The sequence below is a fragment of the Cygnus olor genome, chromosome 20 (genome assembly GCF_009769625.2).
Source record: "Cygnus olor isolate bCygOlo1 chromosome 20, bCygOlo1.pri.v2, whole genome shotgun sequence".
In the NCBI taxonomy this organism is placed as follows: domain Eukaryota; kingdom Metazoa; phylum Chordata; class Aves; order Anseriformes; family Anatidae; genus Cygnus; species Cygnus olor.
In genome coordinates this window covers 3206848-3231772 of record NC_049188.1, presented here as the reverse complement: position 1 = coordinate 3231772, position 24925 = coordinate 3206848, and the positions used below count along the sequence as shown (strand labels likewise).

At 38.0% G+C, this 24925-nt stretch overlaps 1 protein-coding gene across 36 annotated transcripts in view; it reads left to right on the top strand.

Moving 5' to 3' along the window:
• Nucleotides 1-24925, top strand: part of GTF2I (general transcription factor IIi) — a 71495-nt gene that overhangs the window by 40527 nt on the left and 6043 nt on the right. For 11 of the 36 annotated variants that reach the window (XM_040533030.1, XM_040533046.1, XM_040533045.1 and 8 more), the window contains 19 exons: nt 3424-3607; nt 5448-5506; nt 8828-8899; nt 9631-9814; nt 10147-10205; nt 11837-11908; nt 12437-12620; nt 13105-13163; nt 13833-13916; nt 14386-14481; nt 15286-15351; nt 16180-16363; nt 16966-17018; nt 18789-18899; nt 19660-19743; nt 20560-20743; nt 21807-21835; nt 23249-23344; nt 24721-24759. In XM_040533030.1, coding sequence (XP_040388964.1) covers nt 3424-3607; nt 5448-5506; nt 8828-8899; nt 9631-9814; nt 10147-10205; nt 11837-11908; nt 12437-12620; nt 13105-13163; nt 13833-13916; nt 14386-14481; nt 15286-15351; nt 16180-16363; nt 16966-17018; nt 18789-18899; nt 19660-19743; nt 20560-20743; nt 21807-21835; nt 23249-23344; nt 24721-24759 — 1899 coding nt within the window. The remainder of the gene's footprint in view (nt 1-3423; nt 3608-5447; nt 5507-8827; nt 8900-9630; nt 9815-10146; nt 10206-11836; nt 11909-12436; nt 12621-13104; nt 13164-13832; nt 13917-14385; nt 14482-15285; nt 15352-16179; nt 16364-16965; nt 17019-18788; nt 18900-19659; nt 19744-20559; nt 20744-21806; nt 21836-23248; nt 23345-24720; nt 24760-24925) is intronic. The other 25 variants (XM_040533047.1, XM_040533060.1, XM_040533058.1 and 22 more) reach the window with 3 other exon arrangements.

The window sequence follows — 24925 nt, the reverse complement described above, 5'->3', positions numbered from 1 at the left end:
TTGCACCTAGACATATTTTGTGACCACATGTCAGAGTAAAATAGCATCAGTAAAAATTTCAAAATACATAGTGGTGCTCCTCTGCCATCAGAAGTGGAGGCATCCTTGGAATGGAGCTTACGATATGTTAAAGCCATTAGAAGTTTCAAGTGTGACTATCAGCTGACATTTAAATAGCCCACTGAAAGCAACTCACACCAAATAAAAGCAGCTCAGAATCTGATTCACGGTATTTATTTCTTTCTTTCTCTTGAAAGGAGCATCATTGAATTCTGAGAATTACTTTAATTTTGGTTTTGTTGTTTACACATAGCCAGTCTAGAAATCTGTGGAGTCTGTCTGAAAGAGCTATTCCTGACTTTCTGTAGAATGTCAAACAGTATTAAACCACCCCTTTTTCCCTGTGGATGACAACATATCATTAATTCATAAACCAACCCATATCTGATTCCAGTTCTTTCTATTTGTATGGGCATGCAATTTCCTATTTCCTGAAATTAGTTATGGATGTCCAGAATTCTCAGAGTGCTTCTCTTGAAAATACATTGATTTTAGTGTTTAGATGTAAACTAATGGAATTATTTTTTTATGGTGTAAATACAAGAGAGGATCTCACAGATATAGGCAAATTTATAAAAATAAAATCTATATCCAAAGAAATTTCTAAGCAAAAACTTGTAAATCCAAGACATCTCAGTGCAGACTGTATTGCTGATTGTGTACCTTGTCTGAAGAGTATTTGCTAAAACATTTCCTGGTTTAGGTGAAATAAAGACTCTCGCTTGTTTAAAAAAAAAAAACAACTTGTTGTTAGGTATTTATTTATTTAAATGGGATTTTTGTTACTCTGAAGCTCTGGAATGGTCTAGATTTTAGTGATGTACTTGATTTTTGCCCCCTGGCCAGTTGTTGTTCCCAAACAGTTCTTTCCATCTGAAACTCGGCTGCTGGATTTGTTACGCTTTTTACTACTCACCACAACAGCCTCCAGGGCTGCAAGTTTTGTTTGAATTTCTTGGAAGAGGTATATGACTGCAATAAAAATCTACTTTAGCGAAGGACTAGTACGATACACAACAGCTCATTCGGTGATTGTCCTGTCTCTGACAGTCGTGTTTGGACAGGTTTTCTTAGTCTGTTTGCTAAGAGACATCTTCAAGTCATGTCCCTCTCTTTGTACATATATATTCTGTCTCTAGTTTTGGCCGTGTTATACGTAGCAGTTGGAATCAAGCTGGTTGAAACAATTCTCACAGTTTTATACATTTTTATATGTAATGCTCATCAGAATATAAGACAAAGATACATGCGGTATCTTCAAAGCTTCACTTTTTAGAATCATAGAGTCACAGAATCATTAAGGTCGGAAAAGACCTCCAAGATCCTCTGGTCCAACCACCTTCTACACCAATGTCACCCACTAAACCATGTCCCTAAGCACCACATCCAGTCTTTCCTTGAACACACCCAGGGACGGTGACTCCACTCCCTGGGCAACCTGTCCCGATGCCTGACTACTCTATCTGAGAAGAAATGTCTCCTCATTTCCAACCTGAACCTCCCCTGGCACAACTTGAGGCTGTTCCCTCTAGTCCTATCACTACTTACCTGTTAGAAGAGGCCGACCTCCAGCTCCCCACACCTTAATTTCAGGGAGTTGTGGAGAGCAATAAGGTCTCCCCTGAGTCTCCTCTTCTCCAGACTAAACAACCCCAGCTCCCTCAGCCGCTCCTCACAGGACTTGTGTTCCAGGCCCTTCACCAGCATTGTGGCCCTTCTCTGGACATGCTCCAGTGCCTCGATGTCCTTCTTGTAGTGAGGGGCCCAAAACTGAACACAGCACTTGAGGTGTGGCCTTATGTGATAAACACACCTAGAACCAGTCTGTTTCCACATGGTGGATAGTGTTATCCAAATGCCTTTAAAACCTAAATTGTTGTATTGCTTTTAAGAATCTGGGAGTTAATGTGAGCATTTTGCGTATACCAGTGTCTGAACCACTGTCTATGTGTGGCTTGAAGAATTGCCTCGAGTAGTTTCGCTTTCAGAAATTGCGCGACACATCACTGTATTATTCTGGTTTGGCCTACCTCGGGTTGCTCCACTTGGCATTTAACTCTGTGATCATGTTAGATCATGATGTTAGACCTCACCTGGACTGTCCTTCAGTGCCTTGCAGAATGTCCAGCGTGAGAACATTTCTGTATGTGGGGTTTCACAGTGCGGGGTCAGTATGGGGAGCCCAGCCCATGCCTGGGCCGTGCCCTCACAGGCTTCTCCCCATACAAGCCTGGCCTTCCCCAAGAGCTGGAGGAGCTGAGTTAGACACCTGGAATAAATTGCTGGAAACTTAGTTATGACCACACTGTTCTTGTTAATTTAAAAATCCTTGAGAAACTTTTTTATTGCTCCAGTTGGCTGAATATCTTGCAGTGCTGGTGAAATCAGTGCACTGTCCTTGTGAGCTTTAAAGGCCAAATGCTGCCCCTCAGATCCATAATTACATTCAACAAGTTGCATTGAGGGCACCTCTTTGATCTGTTAAAATGTTTTTCTCCTCAACTCATTTCTTGCATTTAATTTCCATAGCAAAACAACAGAACGTAGCACACTGTTTGCGGGCTGGTCAGATGCTAATAGAGAATTCTTGTTGCATGGCCTACAAAATTAACATGCTCTTGTAAGTATAAAGAAATTAGCCCTCGGTATTTGCAAACCATCCTGCTGTTCTCCAAGGTTTGCCAGCATGATAGGTGTATTAATATATGATTAAGGTCCTCATAACTTAAAGGAATACATTGATTTTTTTTTTTCCCGGCTGTGTGTGAATCTGTTGTTTGCTTTTCATTTGCTCCAAAGATTTCATTAGTAGGGCCTTACTTTTCTGGATTGTGTTAGAGGTGTACTGTTGAGTTTATTGGTGATTTCTTGCATTTCTAAAACACACCAAAGCTTTAGGAATTCACTCAAAAGAATGGATATGTGTCCCCCCCAGGCATCGATGACGTTTGTAAACCATTGAAAGTAACAAATGATGATAACAAGAGCTAATGAACTGAAACATGTTTGGTGTATCATTAAGTCTAGATAATTTCATATTTCAAATCATGTTTTTAAACAAAACTAAAATATTGTGAAACTTCATTCTAACAAGTGCAGTGTCTGTTATTAAACGTTTACAGAGTAAATGCAAAAGAAGAAATCTGCATATGCATGCATATGTATGCAGGTCTCCACCTTCTCTACTGTAAATTAGAGTGATTTGCTGGGGGGGGGGGGAACCACAAATATGAATGCTTTCATGTTTAAAATTGCTGAGAGGTTGATCGCCTGTCTGCTAATTTTAATGTTTTTCAGAGTGGTATCAAGCTTGGATAGAGCCACAAGCTAGTCTAATGATTTGATTTTCCTTTTCTCTTAAAGCTCAAGCTATAAAAGCTAAAGGTCCGGTGTCTATCCCATACCCACTCTTCCAGTCACACATGGAAGACCTTTATGTGGAAGGTCTGCCAGAAGGAATTCCCTTCCGAAGGCCATCCACGTATGGCATTCCCCGTCTTGAGAGGATACTTCTAGCGAAGGAGCGGATCCGGTTTGTGATTAAAAAGTAAGGAATTTGTCATTTTTGTCCCTTTTTTACACGTTGGTTTCTTCGGGGTCTGCTCTGCTTGATTTTATCTTCAATCAAACTGATTTCTACAGAGGCATTCTACTGCTGTGCTGATGGGTATGTTTTATTTCAGGTTCACTTGTTGATAAATTCAGTTTCTCACATCACCAGAGCACCACGGTGGTGGCTAAGATCTGCATACATCTCTTCAGTATTACAGACTTTTTATCACGGGCAGATCTCTTTGTAATATTTTAATCTCAACGGCTGTAATGTGTGTTGAAAGCCATTGACCTTGGCACATGTTAGGCTATCTGAGGATCCTGGCCTACATTTCAGCTTGTGCTTTTATTTGTCTCTTGCTGGAATGGTGTAGATGTGTCTATGGTGTTATCTGTATATCATATCACCCAGGACAGGCTTGAGGCCAAAACAGCAACTGGTTCTTATGATTTAGTTGCGTGTGTCCCCTTGGGGTTGTCTTGATCAGATAGCTTCCGTGAGGGAAGACCTTAGATGTGCTTAGAAACTGTTTGCCTGCCCTATGGCCCTGGCAATGTATCATCTGTCTTTAAAGTGAGGATGTGAGACTTACACGATGTGCTGGGCTTCTTTCTTTCTCTTCTTCTCATCTCTGGCCTCAGTGTCTTTTCTAGAAGAACTCTGACATTACTTGCTACAAAGACAGGTGGGATTTGAAGGGAGCCTGAACCTAGTGTGAATTCAGGATACACATGGAGAAATGGTAGAGATGCTGAGTGCTGGATCTCAGAGCTGCAGAGCACTTCCAGATGTTAGCAATGTGGGTTCCACTTCGGTAGACTGATAAGCAGATTTGGCAGTGTGGATATTTATCTTTTGAAATTTGTTGCTTCACTTTAGGCAGATGTGTTGTTTCACACCACAGATGGGCATTTACAGTTTAAATGAAGCTACTGTTAGTAACAGCTGACTTTTTCCTATTGTGCAGGAGTGTAGGGCCTAATCCATGAACTTTTGAAGTGGATAGGAATCTGCTGATTGCAGTGGTCAGGCTCAGCATCAGTGAAAGTGACAGCCTTTGTCTGTGCATGCCACCTTTAGCAATGATGGTGGTTTTTGACATTTGAGGAGTTACATGTTCCAGTTTCTATCATCCTAAAGTTTGCAGATAATCAGAAAAGAGGGAGAGGTGTAGATCTACCTTTTGTCTCATCTAAAATCAGACACTATGCATGGATTTTAATATTAATGTAATGCTAACACTGGCTCTTGTCAAATTTCTCTTAGTTGCTAACAATAACTCATTTATGTTGTTCATCAGTCTTGCAATCTGTGGTAACGAGAATAGCTCAAAAACTAGTTCATCTCTGTGAGAGTTGTCAGAATTTCAAAATTTGTCTTTATTCTAGTATGGATAAAACCAGATGTATTTGGAAAACAGAAATACCTGTTTTTATGTTTGTTTTTAATGGTTAAATTTTCAATTTGGATCTCTGTTTCTGATGGTGGTTTGGCTGGGAAGTGCATTTAGCCCCAGAGATAATTTTAGTGAAATGTATGTGTTACCACGAAATGTTATGGCTCACGTGAATATGAGTATCAGGGACGAAAAATGTTTTTGTCAGGAGGGTTCCAACCAGTTTTTATAATACTTGGGTATTAAGTGGAATTTAATATCATGAATCTCGACATCCCTTGTTTGTTGGTTGTTTTCTTTTTTTCTTTTTTTCTTTTGATCCTTCAGTGATAACTTGTATTTGGTAGGTGTGTTTGCTACAGAGGCTGTAACTATGGGCTCTGACTTCTGGTTTATCAAAGTCTGTCACTGTTGAAGCATGTATCTTAAATCTCCTAGGCATGAGCTTTTGAATTCGACAAGAGAAGATGTACCCTTGGACAAACCAGTTGCAGGAGGTAGGTCTTCAAATGTGTGAGTTGAGTACAGGATGATTTCCTGTTTGTCTGTCAATCTTAGTGATGACTACCATCTGCTTTTACTAATAACACACTGCAAATAATTCCTGGTGTTTTGAATTTTCTTTAGCTACAAAGAAATTGACAGCAATTTTCCAGTAAAATCTTTGGATCCTGGAAACAATTTGGAAATCTAGTAATTTTTCCCCAATGTTTGTTCTTTATTCAAGAGTACAATTCTTTTCTAAGTTAATATAGTTAGACTTAGGGTGATATAAAATTTTTCTGATGATACGCTGTCCCAAAATGTATGAACTGGCAAATGTTAATCAATGCCATATGTAAAATTTTAAATGTTTGAGTGGGAACAGGCACATTTTAAAGTACCTTGTAATGTGCTTTGATCTGCTGTTTGGAAGTGTTATGTAAAAATTAGGTGTTACTTTTTTTTATTTTGAAAACAGGAATACAGCAAGGAAACCTTTTTCAAGAGTTTAAGAAGAAAATCAGGAAGGTCAGGTTAGGATGTGAAAAGTAACACTGTCTATCCAAGATTTTTTATCTTTTAAAAATATAACACTAATGCTAACACTGCCATCTGTTTTGATTCATCTGGCCAGAAAGAAAAATAATGAGCTAAGTGCTAGTCTGTTGAAATATAGAGAAATGCCAATAGTTCCTATAGTTGATACGGTTTAATGGCTAGGGAACTGTCTGTATCAAGGAATATTTGCTTACATGTGGTATTTGCCAAAATTAGATTAACTTGAATGCAGTAATGAATGTACTGGTTATAGAGACAGAATAGCCACGTGACTTGCTCGGATGTGACTTGCTCGGATGATGGGACTTTGCTTTCTAGTAGTAGTGTAGTGGCAAAGCATTCTAACCACCCGAGTCTTTTGCCATCAGCAGATGCCTGCTCTTAGATGTTTTGTCCATTGAGCACCCACCCAAAGATAACAAAAATGGATGTGTAAAAACAAAACTGCAAGAAAAGATTTTTGTTCCAGTTGAGGCCACCAGTCCATTTCCCCACAAGCTGGGAGGGAAAAAAAAAAAAAAAAAAAAAAGAGTATGGAAAAAATGAAGTTTTGAAAGAATTGTGCCTTTGCAAAGGCAATAATTGGTAAAGTAACTTGCCTGGACTTGATTTCCTTCTCGGTTGTATTTCACTGTCTCTTGGGCTTCAAGGCTTTTTTTTTAATTGTCCAAGTAAGCCAAGTGTTGAAAGCTTGTATGCATGAACCAATGGTAACAAACAAATCGCTCCCAACCCCAAAATGCTTACTGGCTGGCAACCTCAGCCTGGCTGAACTGTGATTTTTTTTAGTAATACCAGAGCAATTCCGAGTTCAGACGGGGACACAGCATGTAAATGGTGGTATCTGCACTGCTGCAGCACCATTATATTGTATTACATACTCGTAGTCCTCTGTTATAAAAAGCATATCAAGGACTGTACTTAAAATGAACATTGAGGATCTAAATTAAGCAAAGAAATTATGTCTGAAGGATGTCTCTTTAACACATGCAGAAATTAAAGCTTTTCTGCAGTATAAGTTAACCTAGTGTTTTGAGTCTTAATAACCTACTGTTCCTTTGAGCACCAAATTTGACTATAAAATAGTAGGTAGGCTAATGACTGAGTCTTAAACCTAACTGTCCTTTTATGTGGGTTTCTGAATTAGCCCTTTTCTCTGTTGTTTTTAATATGGTTATTATGAAGACAAAGCAGGTACATTACGTATCCTGTAAAAGCCCTGTAGCTAAGAAAACCAGTGGCAATCCGTTTGGATTGCAGTGCTATGAGCAGTCCTGTTAAGGTGCCTGTCTTCACAAATCTGTAATGATGCTGATATCCACGTGTGACCTCGGTGTTACTTCTGAGAGGAGAGAACATCTGTGAAAGCTGCTGAAAACATCTCAGGGATCCCACCTCAGCACACAGCAGTCTGACCCTCATTTCCCTCGGTTTTCTCCCTGTTTGGATCCCCCCTTTCACAGTAGGTCAGCATCCCCTCAGCCACGTGCTGCTCCGTGCCTGCATAGCCCTGCTAGCTGTGTCCCCAGCAGGAGGGGAACGGGGTGGGTATGGAAGGCGTGTTTATGACTGGCAGGAGGAAGATGATTGGCATTTGTGTTCCTGGGGGAAATAGGCTGGTCAGGAAGGTTCTTAAAATAGCCTCAGCCCTGAAGCCCTGAGAAGACTGATTTGGCTCAGGAAGTGAGTGAAGTGTGAACAGGTGCCTCTGAAGATAACGCAGCATGGTGCAATGCAGTTATGCAACAGAAGTTGTTGTTTGTGCATGCTAAAAACCAAAGCCACAGCACGGCAGCTGTCTGGTTTCTTGGTAAAAACAGAGTTACCTGTGCTTTGATCCCCGATGACAAGCACACATGACAAAACACGAACAAAAGCTGTTACCATTCCTGCTACCAGTCAGACAGAAATAACATCATCATTGTGCTCTGTTGGTCTGCTGGAGCACCAAATCTGAAGCATTCAGGTACAAAACTTCGATGGACTCTACTGAAGATGCATATGTATCAACAAATGAGCAAAGAAGCTCAAGTGATAAAATGATGAAAAATTGCTTTATTTCCCCAGGATATGCTACTCTACATAGCTGCCACATGCTGGGTTGTGCCTAAATTATGACTTAACTCATGTCTTAAGTATCGTAAGGGAACATTTCAGAGAGTTGGAACTGAGCTGCTTGTCGTTCCAAGTTGAGTAACAAAATCACTGGAGTCATTTGGTATAGCTGTTAGGGACCATTTAATAAGCATTGTGCACAAATAATGGGAGGAATAGATGCGGGCAGTTCAGCATGAATATACGGCAAGGAGCAAACTGATACTGCACCTATTGTAAAAGCTTGCTTAGGGATTTTCAGTGCTTAGTGAAAATTCTATGAAAACAAGTGTTCATACCATATGCTCGCTCAATTCTGCACAGAGTATCAAGATAATGTTTTAGGAGATGAAACTGGCAAAAAAAATTAATCCCATCTACAAAAGGGATTTACAGATTGAAGGCAGATAAAAGCATTGCAGTTTTTGATGCCAATTTGCTGTGTGTGTTTTCTAGCAAGGGCAAGTCTCTGGTTCAGTGGATATTTGTACAGCTTTAATATTCTGTCATTTTTGATAAGCAATTTTCGTAATTGGGGATTGAATCCATACTTCCCCAGCAGAGTATTTTCTGGGTTACCTGATAATGCATCATGGTTATGCCTACTATAAACTATGCAAGTGAAAATATAACCAAAATAATTAGGGAATGTTATCTTTGTTTTGTGTTACTCTCAAATACAGTGAAAGAGGAGTGGTATGCTAGAATCACCAAGCTGAGGAAGATGGTAGATCAACTCTTCTGTAAGAAGTTTGGTGAGCACAGAATTATTCTTTTATTTTGTTTTATGGCTTTGTATTTCTTGAGGGTTGATTTCATTATTTCCTTTGAATGTCGACATGAATGACACCTTTGATCGTCATCTTTTTAAAAAATAAAAAATAAAAAATCCTGGCAGTTGACTGAAAAAAAAGTATTTACTGTTTATACAAGTTACATTCATAGTAAAAGAAGGATATATAAATCTTAAATGTATAGTTCTTCTAATTGCTTTTAAATCCTTACTATTTTTTGGTTGTTGTTTTTGTTTTCCACCTTTGATGGTGAATAAAACAACCATTTACTTATTTATATCCATTGCACTACCATAAAATTAGTATCAGAACATTTCTGGGTTTGGTGAATTTTTATGTTCTCTCCAAAATAAAAAATGGTCAGCTTCATAAGAGCTTGAATAAAACGTTGCATGTTGCTCAACGATAGTTTTAAAAATTTGGATAAAACCACTGCATTATGCCCAGGGAAGAATCCATTAACAAAGTGCAGTAATATGACTGCCCACTGTCAGCATGCCACAGTATGATAAATGCTTGTGTTCTTGATGTGCTGAGTCTTTAAACTCTTTTGGATTTAGGTATCCTGCATTGTCCCGGGTTCTAAGATCATGCTTGTAATAGCATGGAGATTTTGTGGCTTCTAATAAAGCTAGTTTTGAATAGAGAGATGGCCAAACTGTCCAGTTACTGGATTTGTTTTGTTTTAACAGCCGAGGCATTGGGGAGCACCGAGCCTAAAGCTGTCCCATACCAGAAATTTGAGGCCCATCCAACTGACCTCTATGTTGAAGGTCTGCCAGAGAACATTCCCTTTAGGAGTCCATCCTGGTATGGGATCCCTCGCCTTGAAAAAATAATTCAAGTGGGCAACAGAATAAAATTTGTAATCAAAAGGTAAGCATTTGCTTTAGTACCTAATTTTTTTTTTTAAAGAGGCCAAACAAACACCATTTGTGTAATCAAGCACTCGGTTTCATTAAGTCATGAAACATTCAGTCTTTATTTACTCAACAGGCAATATTAAATATTCTGCATTTTAAAGTGGGTATTTGCAATCCACACAAGTCTTCCAAAATATCGTTGTATCTTCCAAAATATCTTTGTAGCGTTTTCACAAGTGTGAAATGCACAATAGAAAAATCCAAACTTTTCACTTCATGCAATAAAAAGTATGTATTATGTATTTAGTTTGAAGCGTTGGCAGATTATTTGCTTTGTGTTTGCAGGCCGGAGCTACTAACCCTCAGTTCAACCGAAGTTATTCAACCCAGGACAAACACACCAGGTAAGACAGGTGCTGTCGCCAAGTGGCAATGTAAGGGATCGGTGCAGAAACAAATTTGGATCAATACAACATTATTCAAGAAGTGATCCTTCTGTGATGAGTGTCATGACATGATTTTCATGAGTTTTTAACAAAATAAATAAATCATCAAGAAAATGGGTGGATTTCTGTATTGCGGTGCAGTCTGAATAACTAGGATGGATCGTATTCACAGCCCGGGAGAACTAGAACTGCTATCCTGGTCTGATACCAGGCTCGGGCGTTTGCATTTCATAGCTCATTTTGTTGGACTTTTTTCAGGCCTCTGTTTGTAAGGAATTTTAATGACTTCTTGAAAGTACAAAGTACCTTTAAAACAGGAGAAGGATCCAGATTAATTTAGCTTTTTATTTCCTGAGACAATAGAATGCTCTTTTCTTGCTACAGAAGTGTATAGTCCAAATCTTTTTCTTTTTTTTTTTTTTTTAAGTGTGGATTGGCTTGTAGTAATAACACAAACTGAGACTCGGGTTCATAGGTTTTTCCCACATATTTCACCGGATAAACGAACTGTGACTTCAAGAAACAATTGTATTGAGTTCTCTGCAGGAAAAAAGGGCAAAGAACATGATTCAATAATCATGTAAGCAGTAGTCTTCTTGTATAGTCACTAAGTATTGTGGATTTTGTTTGAATTTTGAGGGGAAGGCTCTTATTCCACAAGAGGGTAGCTCAGTAGAAAAGACTGTTCAGTGTGGAACAGAAGTATAAGGTAGCACTGAGTTTTGTTTTGTTACCAAAATCCTGTTTATTGTCAAATTTGACAGTATAACTAACACTTTGACAATAGAATAATAACAGCAGATAAAAACTACAGCAGTAAAAAAAAAAAAAACAGCTAATAAAATCCTCTTTTTGAGAGAACTGACATGCAATGGTCATGATTCTTAAAATGCATAAATAAATAAATAAAAATCCAAAAATATGGTTGGACATCTGATTCGGAAATAAATGAAAAAAATCTCTTTAGAATTCTTTATGCGTGCTTTCTACGACTCTGAATGGTATTCACTGCTCAGTAACAGTTAATTGCTATTTGTGGGTTATGATGAGAAGTAATGAATTATGCTGTTTGTCAGTAAAGGAATGCATTTTATTGCTGCTAGAGCATCCTTTGCTCTCTACCTAAGCTACAAATTGTCAGCTCTAGCTAGCATTCCTGTAATTGACTATTTGTAATACAAAATAGGATTGAAGGTTATTTTTTAAGCCAAGTAAAATTTTTAGTGGAGCACTTTTTAAATCTGTGTCTTCTGTTCTAAAGGGTGTTATCCTTATGCACTGGAATTAATTAATTCTAACTTTGTAAAAGCCACTGGAATGATTCCTTCCTGCATCTAAAGGCTCTGAAGTACAAGTTCTCCTACCTGGGAAAATGTTTGACATTTCTAACCACATTTAAACAGATTTTCCATTACAAAAAGGGAATTACGTGTATCATTTAAGTTGCCATTGTCATTACTTATTGCATGTCCCTGCCTACTCATACTTGGTTGTGTTCATAGTTTACAAGTTCTTTTGCTGAAAAATAATGTGTTCAAATGTATCTCTATCTAGAACTGGGTAATAGTTTATCTATTTCTTGTTTTCAGTGAAAGAAGATTGGAATGTTAGGATCACAAAGCTAAGAAAGCAAGTAGAAGAGATATTTAATATGAAATTTGGTAAGTTAAATGTTAAATTAACTGTCATATAATGCTGCTGTGTTTTAAAACAATTTTGTAAAAAGAGTTTTAATTTTTACTGCACTTATTTAGGCATCAGAAATGTACTAGGACAGATGGAAATCTTGACTTCTCTTACCTGCTTTTTACTGATTCTTCCCTATAACTGATATGAATGACTTTATAGCAACATCCTAGGCCATAGTTTATCCAATTGTATGACATAGATAATTTTCCAATTGTATGACAAATGTACAGAAAGCTTTTGGATGAAAGAATTTCTCAGAAAAACGTATTAGATACAGCAGGCTTAGGTAACAGATGTTATCTATCTGTAGCAAGAGGGACAAAGTCCCCACTTGAAAATACTCTACAGAAAATAATAGAAAATCTATTTAAATATTTCTCTTGGGGTTTTTTTGGTATCTCTGAGTAGAAGAGCTTCTGTACGCCAAGCTTCTTAAAATCACTTGAGATAAAATACCACCCATTTGAGTGTGTAAACTGTCATTAAATCTTTATTTTCAGCCCAAGCTCTGGGGCTTTCAGAGGCAGTGAAGGTTCCCTATCCTGTATTTGAATCAAACCCCGAGTACTTGTACGTCGAAGGCTTGCCAGAAGGAATCCCCTTCCGGAGTCCCACATGGTTTGGAATTCCACGCCTTGAAAGAATTGTCCGTGGGAGTGGCAAAATCAAATTTGTTGTTAAAAAGTATGTTTGTAATTTAGTTATTTTTACTCATGATTTTGAAGTTAATTAATTTTGTTCCCAGCAACTTTAGGTTTTAAATGCTAGCTAAATTCTGTTTCCATGAAACAGAAAGAATATTTTGCACATAAGTTTATCTCATAAAAGAATGTAACTTCCTTATAAATTTTAAATGCATAATTTGTGTGTTCTGTGCATCATGGATTTAGGGAAAAAATGGCCTTGTATCTGGAAGCTTTATTGCTTCTGTTTTCTTTTTTTCCTTTTTTTTTTTTTGAAGTAAACTCAGAAGAAAATTACACAACAGAATATGTAGCTTTGCTTTCTAACTTTTTCTTGTTATAGTAGGTGGTGAGTCACACATGCTTCTAGCAGGATTTTATTATAGAGAGATGATATTTTGTAAATTTGAACCTGACTTAACTCCAAGAAATGTGTGATATTTTGCATATGTAATTGATGGAATTGTATTCTGTTCAATTTTTAGGCCTGAGCTTGTCACTTCCTATTTGCCACCAGGACTGGCTAGTAAAGTAAACACTAAAGGTAAACAATTAAGTATTATTTGCTGCCATCAATTCATACATACTTTGGGTTGGAAGACTTCTGTGGTTCAAAAACACAGGTGTTGCAATCAAAATGTATTACTTAAGGTAAATTAGTATGGTGGAGTCTGAACCTGATATTATTAAGTTACTCAAATTTACTTTTTTTCTTTTACTTAAGACTATTCCAATAGAGAAAATGGAATTTACCCAAGTTCTAAAACTTTTATTTTGCTACTAACAGTCTAAAATATGTTCAACATACAGCTTTAACATGAAGTAAATAACAATGAAGATTCTTAAGAAAATAATAAAAACGTCTTTTAAGTTAGTTGTCTATAAACAAGAAAATTATCAGCTTCTGATTTTTTTTTGATAATAAAAAGTGCAGAAGCCTTCCCTCACACTTAGAAACAAAAACGTCTTCTGTCCTAAAATAATGGAGCGAAACTTTAGGTATGATACCTGCCTGGTTCAAGAGTACTAAACCTGCTTTTTAAGGACATGAGCTTCACTATATTGTTCAGATTTTACAATGTAGACTGTACTTAGTACAGGCACAGGTTATTCAGTCTGTTAGAATTTTCAGAATACAGTGAGGTTTTTTGTTAGCTTTGCAAGCTATGCATTGTAGAGTGTGCATTACAGCTTTTACTATATTACTTTCTAGCAATGAGTCCAAAGAGTTCAAAAAGATCACGGAGTCCTGCAAGCAATTCAAAGGTCCCGGAGATAGAAGTTACTGTTGATGAAGGTACGGAAGAAATATTAAATACTCTTCTTACCTTTTTCTATTCTTCTAATGTTTTATTCTATTCTTCTATGTTTTCATACCCTATAATTAACTTCTATGCGCACCTCATGTGCCAAACAGTTTCATTTCAGGGCTGCAGATACATTTCAATATGGAAACAGTTTTATCTTTCATTTCTGAATAATACTGGATTCTGTGCGGATGATGGTTATATAAAATGTTCAAGTTTGACAGCTTGCTTGGGCCTTTTATTCCAAGCAGAGATGTGGGAAATGATGTAGTCCTGAGCAGAGAAATGATAGATGTGAGCAATTGTATCAAATGCTTAATTACAATCCTTGAAGAAGTTCTAAAAGACTTTTTTTTTGATTCAGAAGTTAAGCTTTCTCTAGTAATCAAGTTTGATTTGTTGTTTTTTTTTGTGTGTGATGGCTTACTTCTGATCTCTGTATGTAATATCTTTTTACAGGTCTCAATAAACCACAAGCAACAGATGTTCGAACTAATTCTCAAACCAATGGGTCCAATGTGAGTTTCAAGCCACGAGGAAGAGAATTTTCTTTCGGTAAATATTGTGGGAACTAGCATGCATACGTTCTATTAATGTTGGTATTGAAAGTTCTGGTGATTTCACATCAGGGATATTTTGAATTCATTCTTTATTCTAAAGGTAAGAAATGACTGAACTACTTATTTTCATGTACATTCAGTTCTCAGTCACTTAGAATAATATGCCTCAGAGATATCGTGGGTGATTTTTGGAGAATGCTGTACAAATGCATCATGGATCCATTAAAATCTTATTAACCTACTTTCAGAATCAAACCCTCCAGACTTTTGCTGGTCTGCTATTTCATAGTACAGCAGACTTGGATTTGTTGTCCGGTGCACGGTACCATGAGGGTGTTTAAACTGAGCTGAGATCTTACATTGTGCATAAGCTTAATAAGTCCTCCACGAACCTCAAATACTGAACCTCACTGTGCAGAGAGGGATACATGAGGAGTACGTAGGAACTAGGATGGATCTGAACTAACATTAGTGAGCCATGCTCTGTCAGAGCTGATTTTGCAAGATCAGCTTTAGACCTCTCCAGGGTTGCCAATTCCGGAAAATCATTAAAGGCCAGACAGGACTGGAAGTGACATCAAGAAGGACATGTGTCTTAGGGTTATTTCACTGAATGTATGAAGAGTTTTCTGCCACTATTTTGGGTGTTGGTTGAGATGAGTAATTCTTTGCTGGGTATTGTAAATTTTGATCACTCTGGGATTAATTTCAATCGTAATGACATTACTTAATAAATATCCTTCAAGGACTGATTCACTGTGTGAGTGTTGATTTAATTTTTCCCATTTCCTTCTGACAGAGGCATGGAATGCCAAAATTACTGATCTAAAGCAAAAAGTTGAAAATCTTTTTAATGAAAAATGTGGTAAGTTTATTAATTCCTTTTTACTGAGATGTCTTTCTTATGTACGTACATACAGTTAGGCATATGACAGATATGTTCACTCGTGTCTTCCAAAGGTCCTACAATCCTTGCATATCTAGGCAGTTTTTAGTTCATTCACATGTAGGTTAATTGCAGTTCTGTGTCTCATTTCCACTAGTGATTTTATTTGGGTTTGGAAATGGAGAAGTTGTGGTTTGGATACTGCTTCTTTAATGACCCAGAGAGACAGTGATTCGACATCCTGCCACATCTTTTTGAGCATTCTTCACCCTCATTATGAATGGGAATTTGTATGACTTCAGCCTCTGCGTGACTTGATATGTTATGGGTGATATTTGGAGAGGTGTGTGCCCATCATATCCCAGTATTTCTTTTAGCGAGGGTCGTTTAGAATCTGAAGTCATTAGTCTTACCAGTGCAATTCTTGGAACAAGAGCACTAATGTCACTTGCCATTGGTGCTACTCTCTAGGAAAGACAGAGACAGAATATATTGCCTGTAACAAAGTGGGGAGTACAAAGGATAGTCTCATATGCAGGCCAAGCCAGTGGCATAAGCTGTCTATAAAAGCTAGTATTTTCAACTGCTAATTGTGATCTGATCTACTGCAAGAGAATGAGTTATGTTTGCGACTGTTTTTCTTCTTGCCTACTTATAGCTGTCACCAAAAAAATCAAAGCCTGCTTCTTCCACCTAATCTAGTATGTATGTGCCAACTATTATATGCTATTTGTACCTGAGGTGTTTTCCACTCTATAAACACATCAGTTGCCTAGCTGGTAGATTACAGGCTCTGTTGCATTTCAGGGGAAGCGCTGGGGCTGAGTGAACCAGTGAAGGTGCCGTTTGCGTTATTTGAATCCTTCCCGGAGGTTTTCTATGTGGAAGGCCTACCAGAGGGAGTGCCATTCCGACGACCTTCTACTTTTGGAATTCCAAGACTAGAGAAGATCCTGAGAAACAAATCTAAGATAAAATTCGTTATTAAAAAGTAAGACTCCCACATCTCTTTGATAATCCAGTCTTTTAGAAAGGAATTGTAGACTGAAAAATAAACTTATGATGCCAAGTTACTGAATTACTCTCACCAGTCTCATATACACACTGGAATATTTGTAGTAAATGAGCAAATATTCAGAAAGCTCTTGTGGAGGTGGAGCGTGTTATAGTCAGCTCTTTTTGTTCTGACTCGACCTGTTTAGGGAGGAAGAGCAAGTCCAGATTTCTTAGCCCATTTCAGTGCTCACATCACTGTTTTAGTTCCTGTTGACTTACGACTTAGCCAGAGCTAAAATTTATCAGCAGTGCACTAAAGGCTGAGAATTGGGGATTTATACTGGGTGTTGTAACAATTGATTTTTCTTACCTGGGATAGATTCAGATATCCATGTGCCAGTGTAGAAACAAGCAGGGGAAGTTTTGGAGCCTCTCAGCCATTGCATTCCTGTCTGTCTGTTTGACCTAAAGAAATACAGCGTTTATGATATCAGCTAGTTCGCGTCTTTAAAAAATGAATACTAGAAAATGGCCTTTAATACTGATGAAATGAATGTAATTTTAATGTTGCACATGAAATCTTCAATCTGTTTGCAGGCCTGAGATGTTTGAGGCGGCAGTTAAGGAAAGTTCTGCTAAAAGTCCCCAGAGTGAGTTTCACATCTGCTTAATGTCCTAGATAAGTCTCTTTCAAGGATTGAATACAAATCAAGAATGCTGCTTGGTGTTAATGAATTCCTGAAAGACTCATTCTATAATGTGGTTGGTTGGTTTTTAACTTAAAAGGAAAGTGTTATCTAAGCTGAATTTGAGGCCCAGCCTAAAGTACTGTGCCACTGGTCCATACCCACAGTAGATCTCTTTCTCTCTATCCCCACCCCCCTCACACCTTTCCAAACTATTGTATTTCTTGTTTTCTGCATGGTTCACTAATTCTTGCATTATTTCATCTTCTGGCGTGTCTTTTTCTGGTTTTCTGAGCAGCTATTTGTAACCGAACACCTTAAAAGCATTAGATACATAGGTTATGTTATATAAAGCATGTTACAGTGCTTTCTCTTCAGCAAAAGAATATGGTATTTCAAAACTCTTGGCTTCTGGATTGCCCTGATGAGATGGGAAAAACATTTAGAAGCTACCCTTTGAATATAGCTTTAGGAAGAGTATTAAAACCTTCTGTGTTATCCACAATAAAATTATCATGCCTAATCCGTGCTTTATTGCCTTTCATCAGAATGTAACAGGTGATGTGCAATTCACAGAAGTAGTTCAGCTTTAGAGATAAATTAATTGCTCCTGATATGTAAGTCATTCCAAATGAGAAGTTGTGGTTTTACTCAGCTGGGCAGCCAAGCTCCACCACAACCTCTCTCTCACCCCCCCATCCTCAAAGGGAAAGAGGGAGAAAATACGATGCAAAGGGCTCGAGGGTTGAGATGAGGACAGGGAGATCACTCAACAATGGGGGTCCACGTGGGGTCCCTCCCACGGGATGCCGTCCTTCCCGAACTCAGCCTGCGGGGGCTGCCCACAGGCTGCAGCTCTTCAAGAACTGCTCCCACATGGCTCCGTAACAGGGCCCATCCATCAGGAGCAAACTGCTCCAGCACGGGTCCCCAATGGGCACCTCCTGCCCTCCTTCTGCACTCACCTTGGGGACTGCAGGGCTGTGTCTTACTCCTCACTCTCCCAGGTGCTGTTGCACGGCAGTTTTTTTTCCCCTTTCTTAAATCTGCTCTCACAGAGGTGCAAACAACATGGCTTACTGGCTCGGGTCTGGCCAGCAGCGGGTCAGTTTGGGGCTGGCTGAAACTGGCCCTTACCTGACAAGGGGCAGCTGCTGGGCTCTGTTCACAGAGGCCACCCCTGCAGCCCCCCGCTACCAAAACCTTGCCACGTAAACCCAATACAGAAGTGTTCCACAGATGATGTGCACAGATAGCCAGCAGGAAATTGTCAGAGTTGGTTTGACTAACTCCACTGAGCTAGTCAAACTGTGCTAGTTTGTGCCACAGGACCATGTGGCTCCCAAATACAACTGCAAGAGATTTGTTTTGTGAATGCATGGATCAGTAGGTGTTAACTGAATTAACTGCAAGTACTGCAATTTTTCTGTTAATACAAATAACAAAATACATGTTCCATGTAGTCTTTTTTTTTTCTTAATAGTCTTTTATAAAACCCACTAGGTAAAGATTAACAATTTGTAATGTAGTCCTTTCTCCTCTTGGGTTTGTAATTGGAAAGACAGAGTAGTGTGCATCTTCAATAAGTATGTCTCATTGGAAGATGGCCTCATTTTGGAAATGAGATTGGATCTGCTTTGAAAACTTCGCAAATATCTGTTATTTTGCAGTATTTGCTTTATATATAACATTGAATATTTTGGGCTCTACAACTGTTTTTTGAATCTCTTTCAGGGAAAAATAATTCATCTAATATAGCCAATACAGCAAGCTCCACAACGAATACAGTGGTAAACACAGCTGCAGGTGTTGAAGATCTCAACATCATTCAAGTAACTATACCAGGTGTGTATACTGTCTCGTTTCATATCACACTCCTTGTGCTTACGTTCTTCATGACACTTGTTTCATCCGTTGGAGTTTTTCTACAGTCTAGCTGGTTCACAGTGACACAAGTACAGTCTACAAAGAGCATAATTTTGTATTCTGTTTCTACTGAGATGTTAAATGTTTTCTAACTTTTATGAGTATCTATTCAGTGACATCTTTAGAATATTCTTGGTCCAGCCCGTAGTCAAGAAGTATCCTCATTTTTCCCTTTTTATCTCATGTAATAAATTAAATACTGATTTGCAACTTCCTTGGCAACTTCAAGAGATCCAAACTTGAAGTAAATTGAATAACCATACAGACCGAACTGGTTTGTCTTAAACAACACTGATGACTGCTTTCTCAGGCATATACTGCATTCATTAGAAACAAGTAACATGGCATGCTATGGCCATGTATTGGATCTGACTTTGCTTTTAACTTTCCATCACCATCATATGCAATGTAAGAAAATAAAACACTATTTTTTTTAGATTAGGTTTACAAAATCATCTCTAAATAATAAATCTAACATTGGTCATGTAAATATGTAGAAGCTTCTCATGGATTTCTTCACAACCATCCATTTTTGCATATTTGTACAATTCTGTGGTACTGCTAAAACTAAGAACAAGACATGGTCTGTTTTTGAAGCACTTGGATATGCCTGCTTTGAGTAAACATGCTCAAAAAAAAATCTGCTCAATTCTAATGCTTTTCTAACAATTTCTTTCAGATGATGAAAGTGAGCGGCTTTCAAAAGTAGAAAAGGCCAGACAATTGAGAGAGCAAGTAAACGATCTGTTTAGCCGGAAATTTGGTAATTGCTTCTTAGTCCCATTTTTACATAGGTGTGAATGGAACAAATGTTGTTCATGGGGATGCTACTGAATCATCACTTTCAGTGGATGATATATATTATCATTAAAATGAAGAAATTTGAGAATTGTGTATGAGAGTTGTGCTCTGACCTCAAAAAGAATTTATTATAAGGGAAGTGGGTTGCTTGGTGTTTTGAACAAAAAATCCCAAGAGCATAGATAACTTTGTTCCCCCCACATCCTGTTTCTTTCTGTGTAAACATGGATGAAATAGTTACTTTGTTTGCAAACCATGATTCTTGTTAGGGCTTCATGGTCCCGAGCTATTAATACTTGAAACTAAAGTAATTTTTAACATGCAACTTACCCTTTTGCTCTACATAGTTTTCTTTATTTTTTCTGTGTATGTGCACTGTACAATAATGACCTGAGCTTCTTTATCTTAAATTCCTTTGCTAGTGCTGTGTTGAATTGCCTTTTGTGGGCATTGCAGGAAATTATTATTTTTTGTCACGTAGTTACTTTCTTAGATAGCCTGTTCTATACCTTTTTTAGGAAAAAAAGAGAATCTGAGTTCTTTATATGGTGAGCTGTCAGACTTGGAGTTTAAATAATCTTGTAGTAATGTTCATGAGTGTAATCTAAAACATCTGTTTCTGTCACTGTAATGATTTAATAGTCAAGTGGATTTTCAGTTTCAGATCCAATAGAAAGCTTGCGTTTGCATTTAGTTTCTTAATCATCTGTGTTTTCTTTTCCTTCAACGTAATCATAAATGTATAAGCTTGAAAACAAACATGACCTCTCTCACTTAGGTGAAGCCATTGGTATGAGTTTTCCTGTGAAGGTCCCGTACAGGAAAATCACCATCAACCCTGGCTGTGTGGTGGTGGATGGGATGCCTCCTGGCGTGGCATTTAAAGCTCCCAGTTATCTGGAAATCAGCTCAATGAGGAAGATTTTGGAATCATCGGAGTTTATCAAGTTTACTGTCATTCGGTACGTAGTTGTCACTGATTAGATTGTACAGACATTGTAAGGACAGCCCCGTAGCTTTAATAAATTCAGATTGAAAGAGTAGAATTTGCAGTGCATCTTTAAATAGTGGAAGATACGGCTCTTTGGATAACAGCACATCAGGTCAAATGAAGCCCAGATGTTCATAGCAGTGGGACAGAGGGCATATTATTACTACTGCATATTAAAGCAAGCTGTCTTCTGAGATGCAGTCTATTCCTACGATATAATGGAGTCCTAAAGTGCTGTGGGCCTTGCTGTCCCATTTGTAAGATCAAGCTCTGAGACAGTTTCCTGGTCTGAAATTTGTTGGCTCATGGCAGTAAATAGTATGTTTGTGGTAGTATTACTATTTTTGAAGTATTTTGGTTGTACTAAGATTCCTGAGTTAAGGTAAGCTTTTTCATAAATATTTTTTTCCTATAAAATGACTTTGTCTACAACATTTTTAAAATACAGTATTATACAATTACAATATAAGTGAATTTTAATTTATATGTATATTCATATAGACACATACATGTGTACGCAAAGTATATTTGTCTGTGTGAAGCAGAACAGATGAAATGTGGAAATCATACTAAGAAGAGGTTTAGGAACTAAAACCAAAAACGTATTAATTTTTATCATTTCTCAAATCATAGTTTGCTTCACAAGAAACAGAAAACTTCAGTTTCTTTAGAGAAAGATTTCTTAAATATTACTAAGGAGTCTGAATTCTTGACCGTTAACCAAGAAGAGTTCTAAACTGAAAGGACTCTTGCTAGATACGTTCTGCTTAACTGAGCTCTGATGAAGAGATGATTTCCCTGTTGATTAGTCATGACTGGGGGAAGGATTTCGATTTTTTGGTGTATGTTGTTTCTCAAAATGCTAGTGAACAAGCCACTGTGCTCAAGAGATGTTCCTCCTGTTTTGCTCTACTTTCTGTTAGAGCGTGTGATCTCTGTTACCAAATTGCTGGGTGAGGAAGTCTTGAGAGAGAGACCCCATGCAGTATGTTTTAGAATCAGCATGTTTTGTGTTCTTTTGTCTTTTTTTACAGACCATTTCCAGGACTTGTGATTAACAACCGTAAGTAATTATGTGACACTGATAGCAAATGTATTTTTGTAACATACCAAGATCAGCTTTCTACATTTTGGCTTTGTGGCAGGAGGCCCCATCATGGTTAAGTTCTACGTACAGCTCTCTTGTCTCTGTCATTAAAATTGAAATTCCTGGCTAAAAATGCGTGTGCAATTAACATAAGAGCAGTGTGATGAATTTACAGACTAGTGTAAGATTGGCGTTAACTTTGATATGAAAATGCAAGGTACTGATTTTGTATTTTTCAGCTGCAGAGTCCCAAAGAGATTTAGGACCCTGACTGTGCAACAGACTTAGATGGGAGTGTCTGCATTTTAGGTTCGGATCCGTCACAGTACCAGCTACTAAACAAGAACTTTCCAATAGCTGCAGAACCATGTTCCAGTGAAAAACTCTACATTCTGCTGAAGTTGTAACAGCTTAGAGAGGCAGAGTGTAATTACCAGATGTGCATTTTGACAATGATGCTTGAATCTTATTTGAAAAATAAGTCTTAGTATTTTCAGTTCTCTATAATAGTTGTCACCTTGTTTTTTAACATCTTATTTAAGAGAAAAAACAAACAGCAAAACACTGTCATTACCCTTGTGTCATGTTCTCTCTGAGCCAATGTCAGATTAGAAATTCAGAGGCCAGGTAACTCCGTCATTAGTTTGGCCTTACCCAGGCTGAGCCTTACCAACCCAGTACTCACTCACTTGCATTCAGCCACCAGTATATTCCAGCTAACGTGCTAAGGTCTGTGAGTGGCAAGGACAAAGTGTTCTCAGGAAGATGTTATAGTTAGTAACTCATATTGACCTGTCCACCAGTCCTAAGTACACCTTAGCTGGGAAAGAGATCCTTTTGTATTAGGGAACCTTCCAGGCAGATAAATATTTAATAGCATTTCCAGAGAATTGACTTAGAAATGAAAGAATCCATTTAACTGTTCTCTGCAAAACTTTTAGCATGTGATGGGATTGACACTAGCTAATTAGCTGAGTAAGAACAACATATATACCTGATCATATTCCATCACTGGAGCAGGAAGCTGGTTACTGAACGTGTGATTTTTATGCAGTATCTATGTCCATTAATTATGATTAAAATGAACTGATATTGATAGGTATCGAGGTGAATTATTGGAAGCCTCTGAGCCTACTGCAGGTGTGATACATTATTCTCGCTCTGAAGAACACGTGAGAACTTAGGAGGAAATTTTTGGTGCTTGCAGATAGGGAATACCTTTTCTGTAACAAAAAATACTGAACTGCAGCTTGATTACAGTGAGTGTTTAGTAACCTGTTAATACAACAAGTTTTAGGATTTGCAGATAGAAGAGGTAAAATCGCCCTTGTGTTTACATGTGGGACCATTTCTGTTGTAAAGTTAAACAGTGATCATGTCTAATCTTAGAGCTGATGGAAAAAGCTGAAGCAGAAGCACCACCACCACCAGCAGCACCCGTGCTACCAGGTGATGCAGAGTGTGCCACGTGTCCTTGCAGAAGGGGTAGGGCATGCAGTTCGAGATCTTACTGACAGATGGTATTAGTAGTTATGTCCTGGGTACACGCTGCTTATGATGAGCCATTTTATTGTGACGTGGCCTGCAATGGTGACATTTATAGCTATTAAATATTAATAAATCGATAGAACCATTGCGTCCTTCAATATGTGTCATTGGCATGTTCCTTAATTTGATTTTTGCACTTGATGAATGAGCTGAAAAGAAGGATCAATAGGGGCAATATATAAAGCCAGTTCAGTATCAATTTATTGATGTCTGCTTAACTCCAAGTGTGTGGCTGTGCCAGATTGTGTTCAGCCAAGTCAAGTTTGTGTAACATACAAGAGCCTAGAACAGAAGTTCTGATGGAATTTCTGTCCCCTGCATACAGCACTGAACCCCTGCTAGCCGGTGTCCAGACTGCACGCACCTCAGCTCTTCCAGTCTGAACAAATAACTTAGCGTTATGCTCCAAGTTGCTGAAGTAAATGTGATTACACAGCTTCCTTTTGACACAGTGTAGTTTCTCAGTGTTCGCAGACCTTCTAAAAATGCGCCTATCAAGTTGTCTGCAGTGCAGGCAAGATTTTTGCAATTGACTGGACAGGCTGTTGCTCAAAGAAACTGACAAACTGAGAGAAAACATTCAATAAACATTTCAAAGTAAGGGGCACTTCTGTGGTGGGCAGAAAAGAACCCATTGCCTCCTCTGCTTACATTTGGAAGTGCTGGGAGGAAGAAAAACAGAGAAAAGGAAGAAAAAACTAAACTTCTGTTCAGTGAAGTTGCTGTAGTATATCTCTCCTTAACTCACCCGCACTGTTAAAAGGGTTATACACCTTCCCAACACCTATCCATCTATAATCCATCAATACAGACCATAGAAAAATCATTCTGGAAGTAAAATGTACTTTTTGCCCTGTAGTCTCCAGCTTCTCCCTCTCTGCCTAAGTACACGTACTCACCACTGAGAACAATATTCACCAGAAGCAGTGACATCTATTTGCAGTCCAGATTTATGTTCAAGTAGTTTGAATTAAGTTGGTCCCAACTTGGTATATTCTGTGCAAGTGCATGTTATGTTCAGCTATGTTCAGTGATATGTCTGCTACAGTAACCAATCCTCTGAAGAGAAAGTGTTAATTATGTAATGTAATAAATGTTTGGGTACTTTTTATACTTTGCTATAGAGTTTATAGAAAGTTGCAGACCTTTATCTGAGACAAAGATAATTTAGTTTGATTAGAAGAGGAAAAAATGAGGCCTTTTTTTTTTTTTAAGAGTAAACTTAATTTCCCTAACTTTTGCTAAGGTACTTTTCTGTTTCATATTGTTGAAACTGTATGCGTATTCATTAGACTATATTTTTTTCATTTAAGAGCCAGCTGAACCAAGCCAAATAGAAGTATCTGTAGGAGGTGAGTGTTTGTCTTCAGTTACTATCAACAAATATTTTTAAGTCATTTTGAAAGAAGCTGCATCTTTTTTCTTTTTTTTAAAGAAGGCAAGTCAATCAAAACAACAAAAAAGGCATTTATTGGTTCCCAGGAAGTTTTTTTTCATCTGTATTAATATCATGCTGCA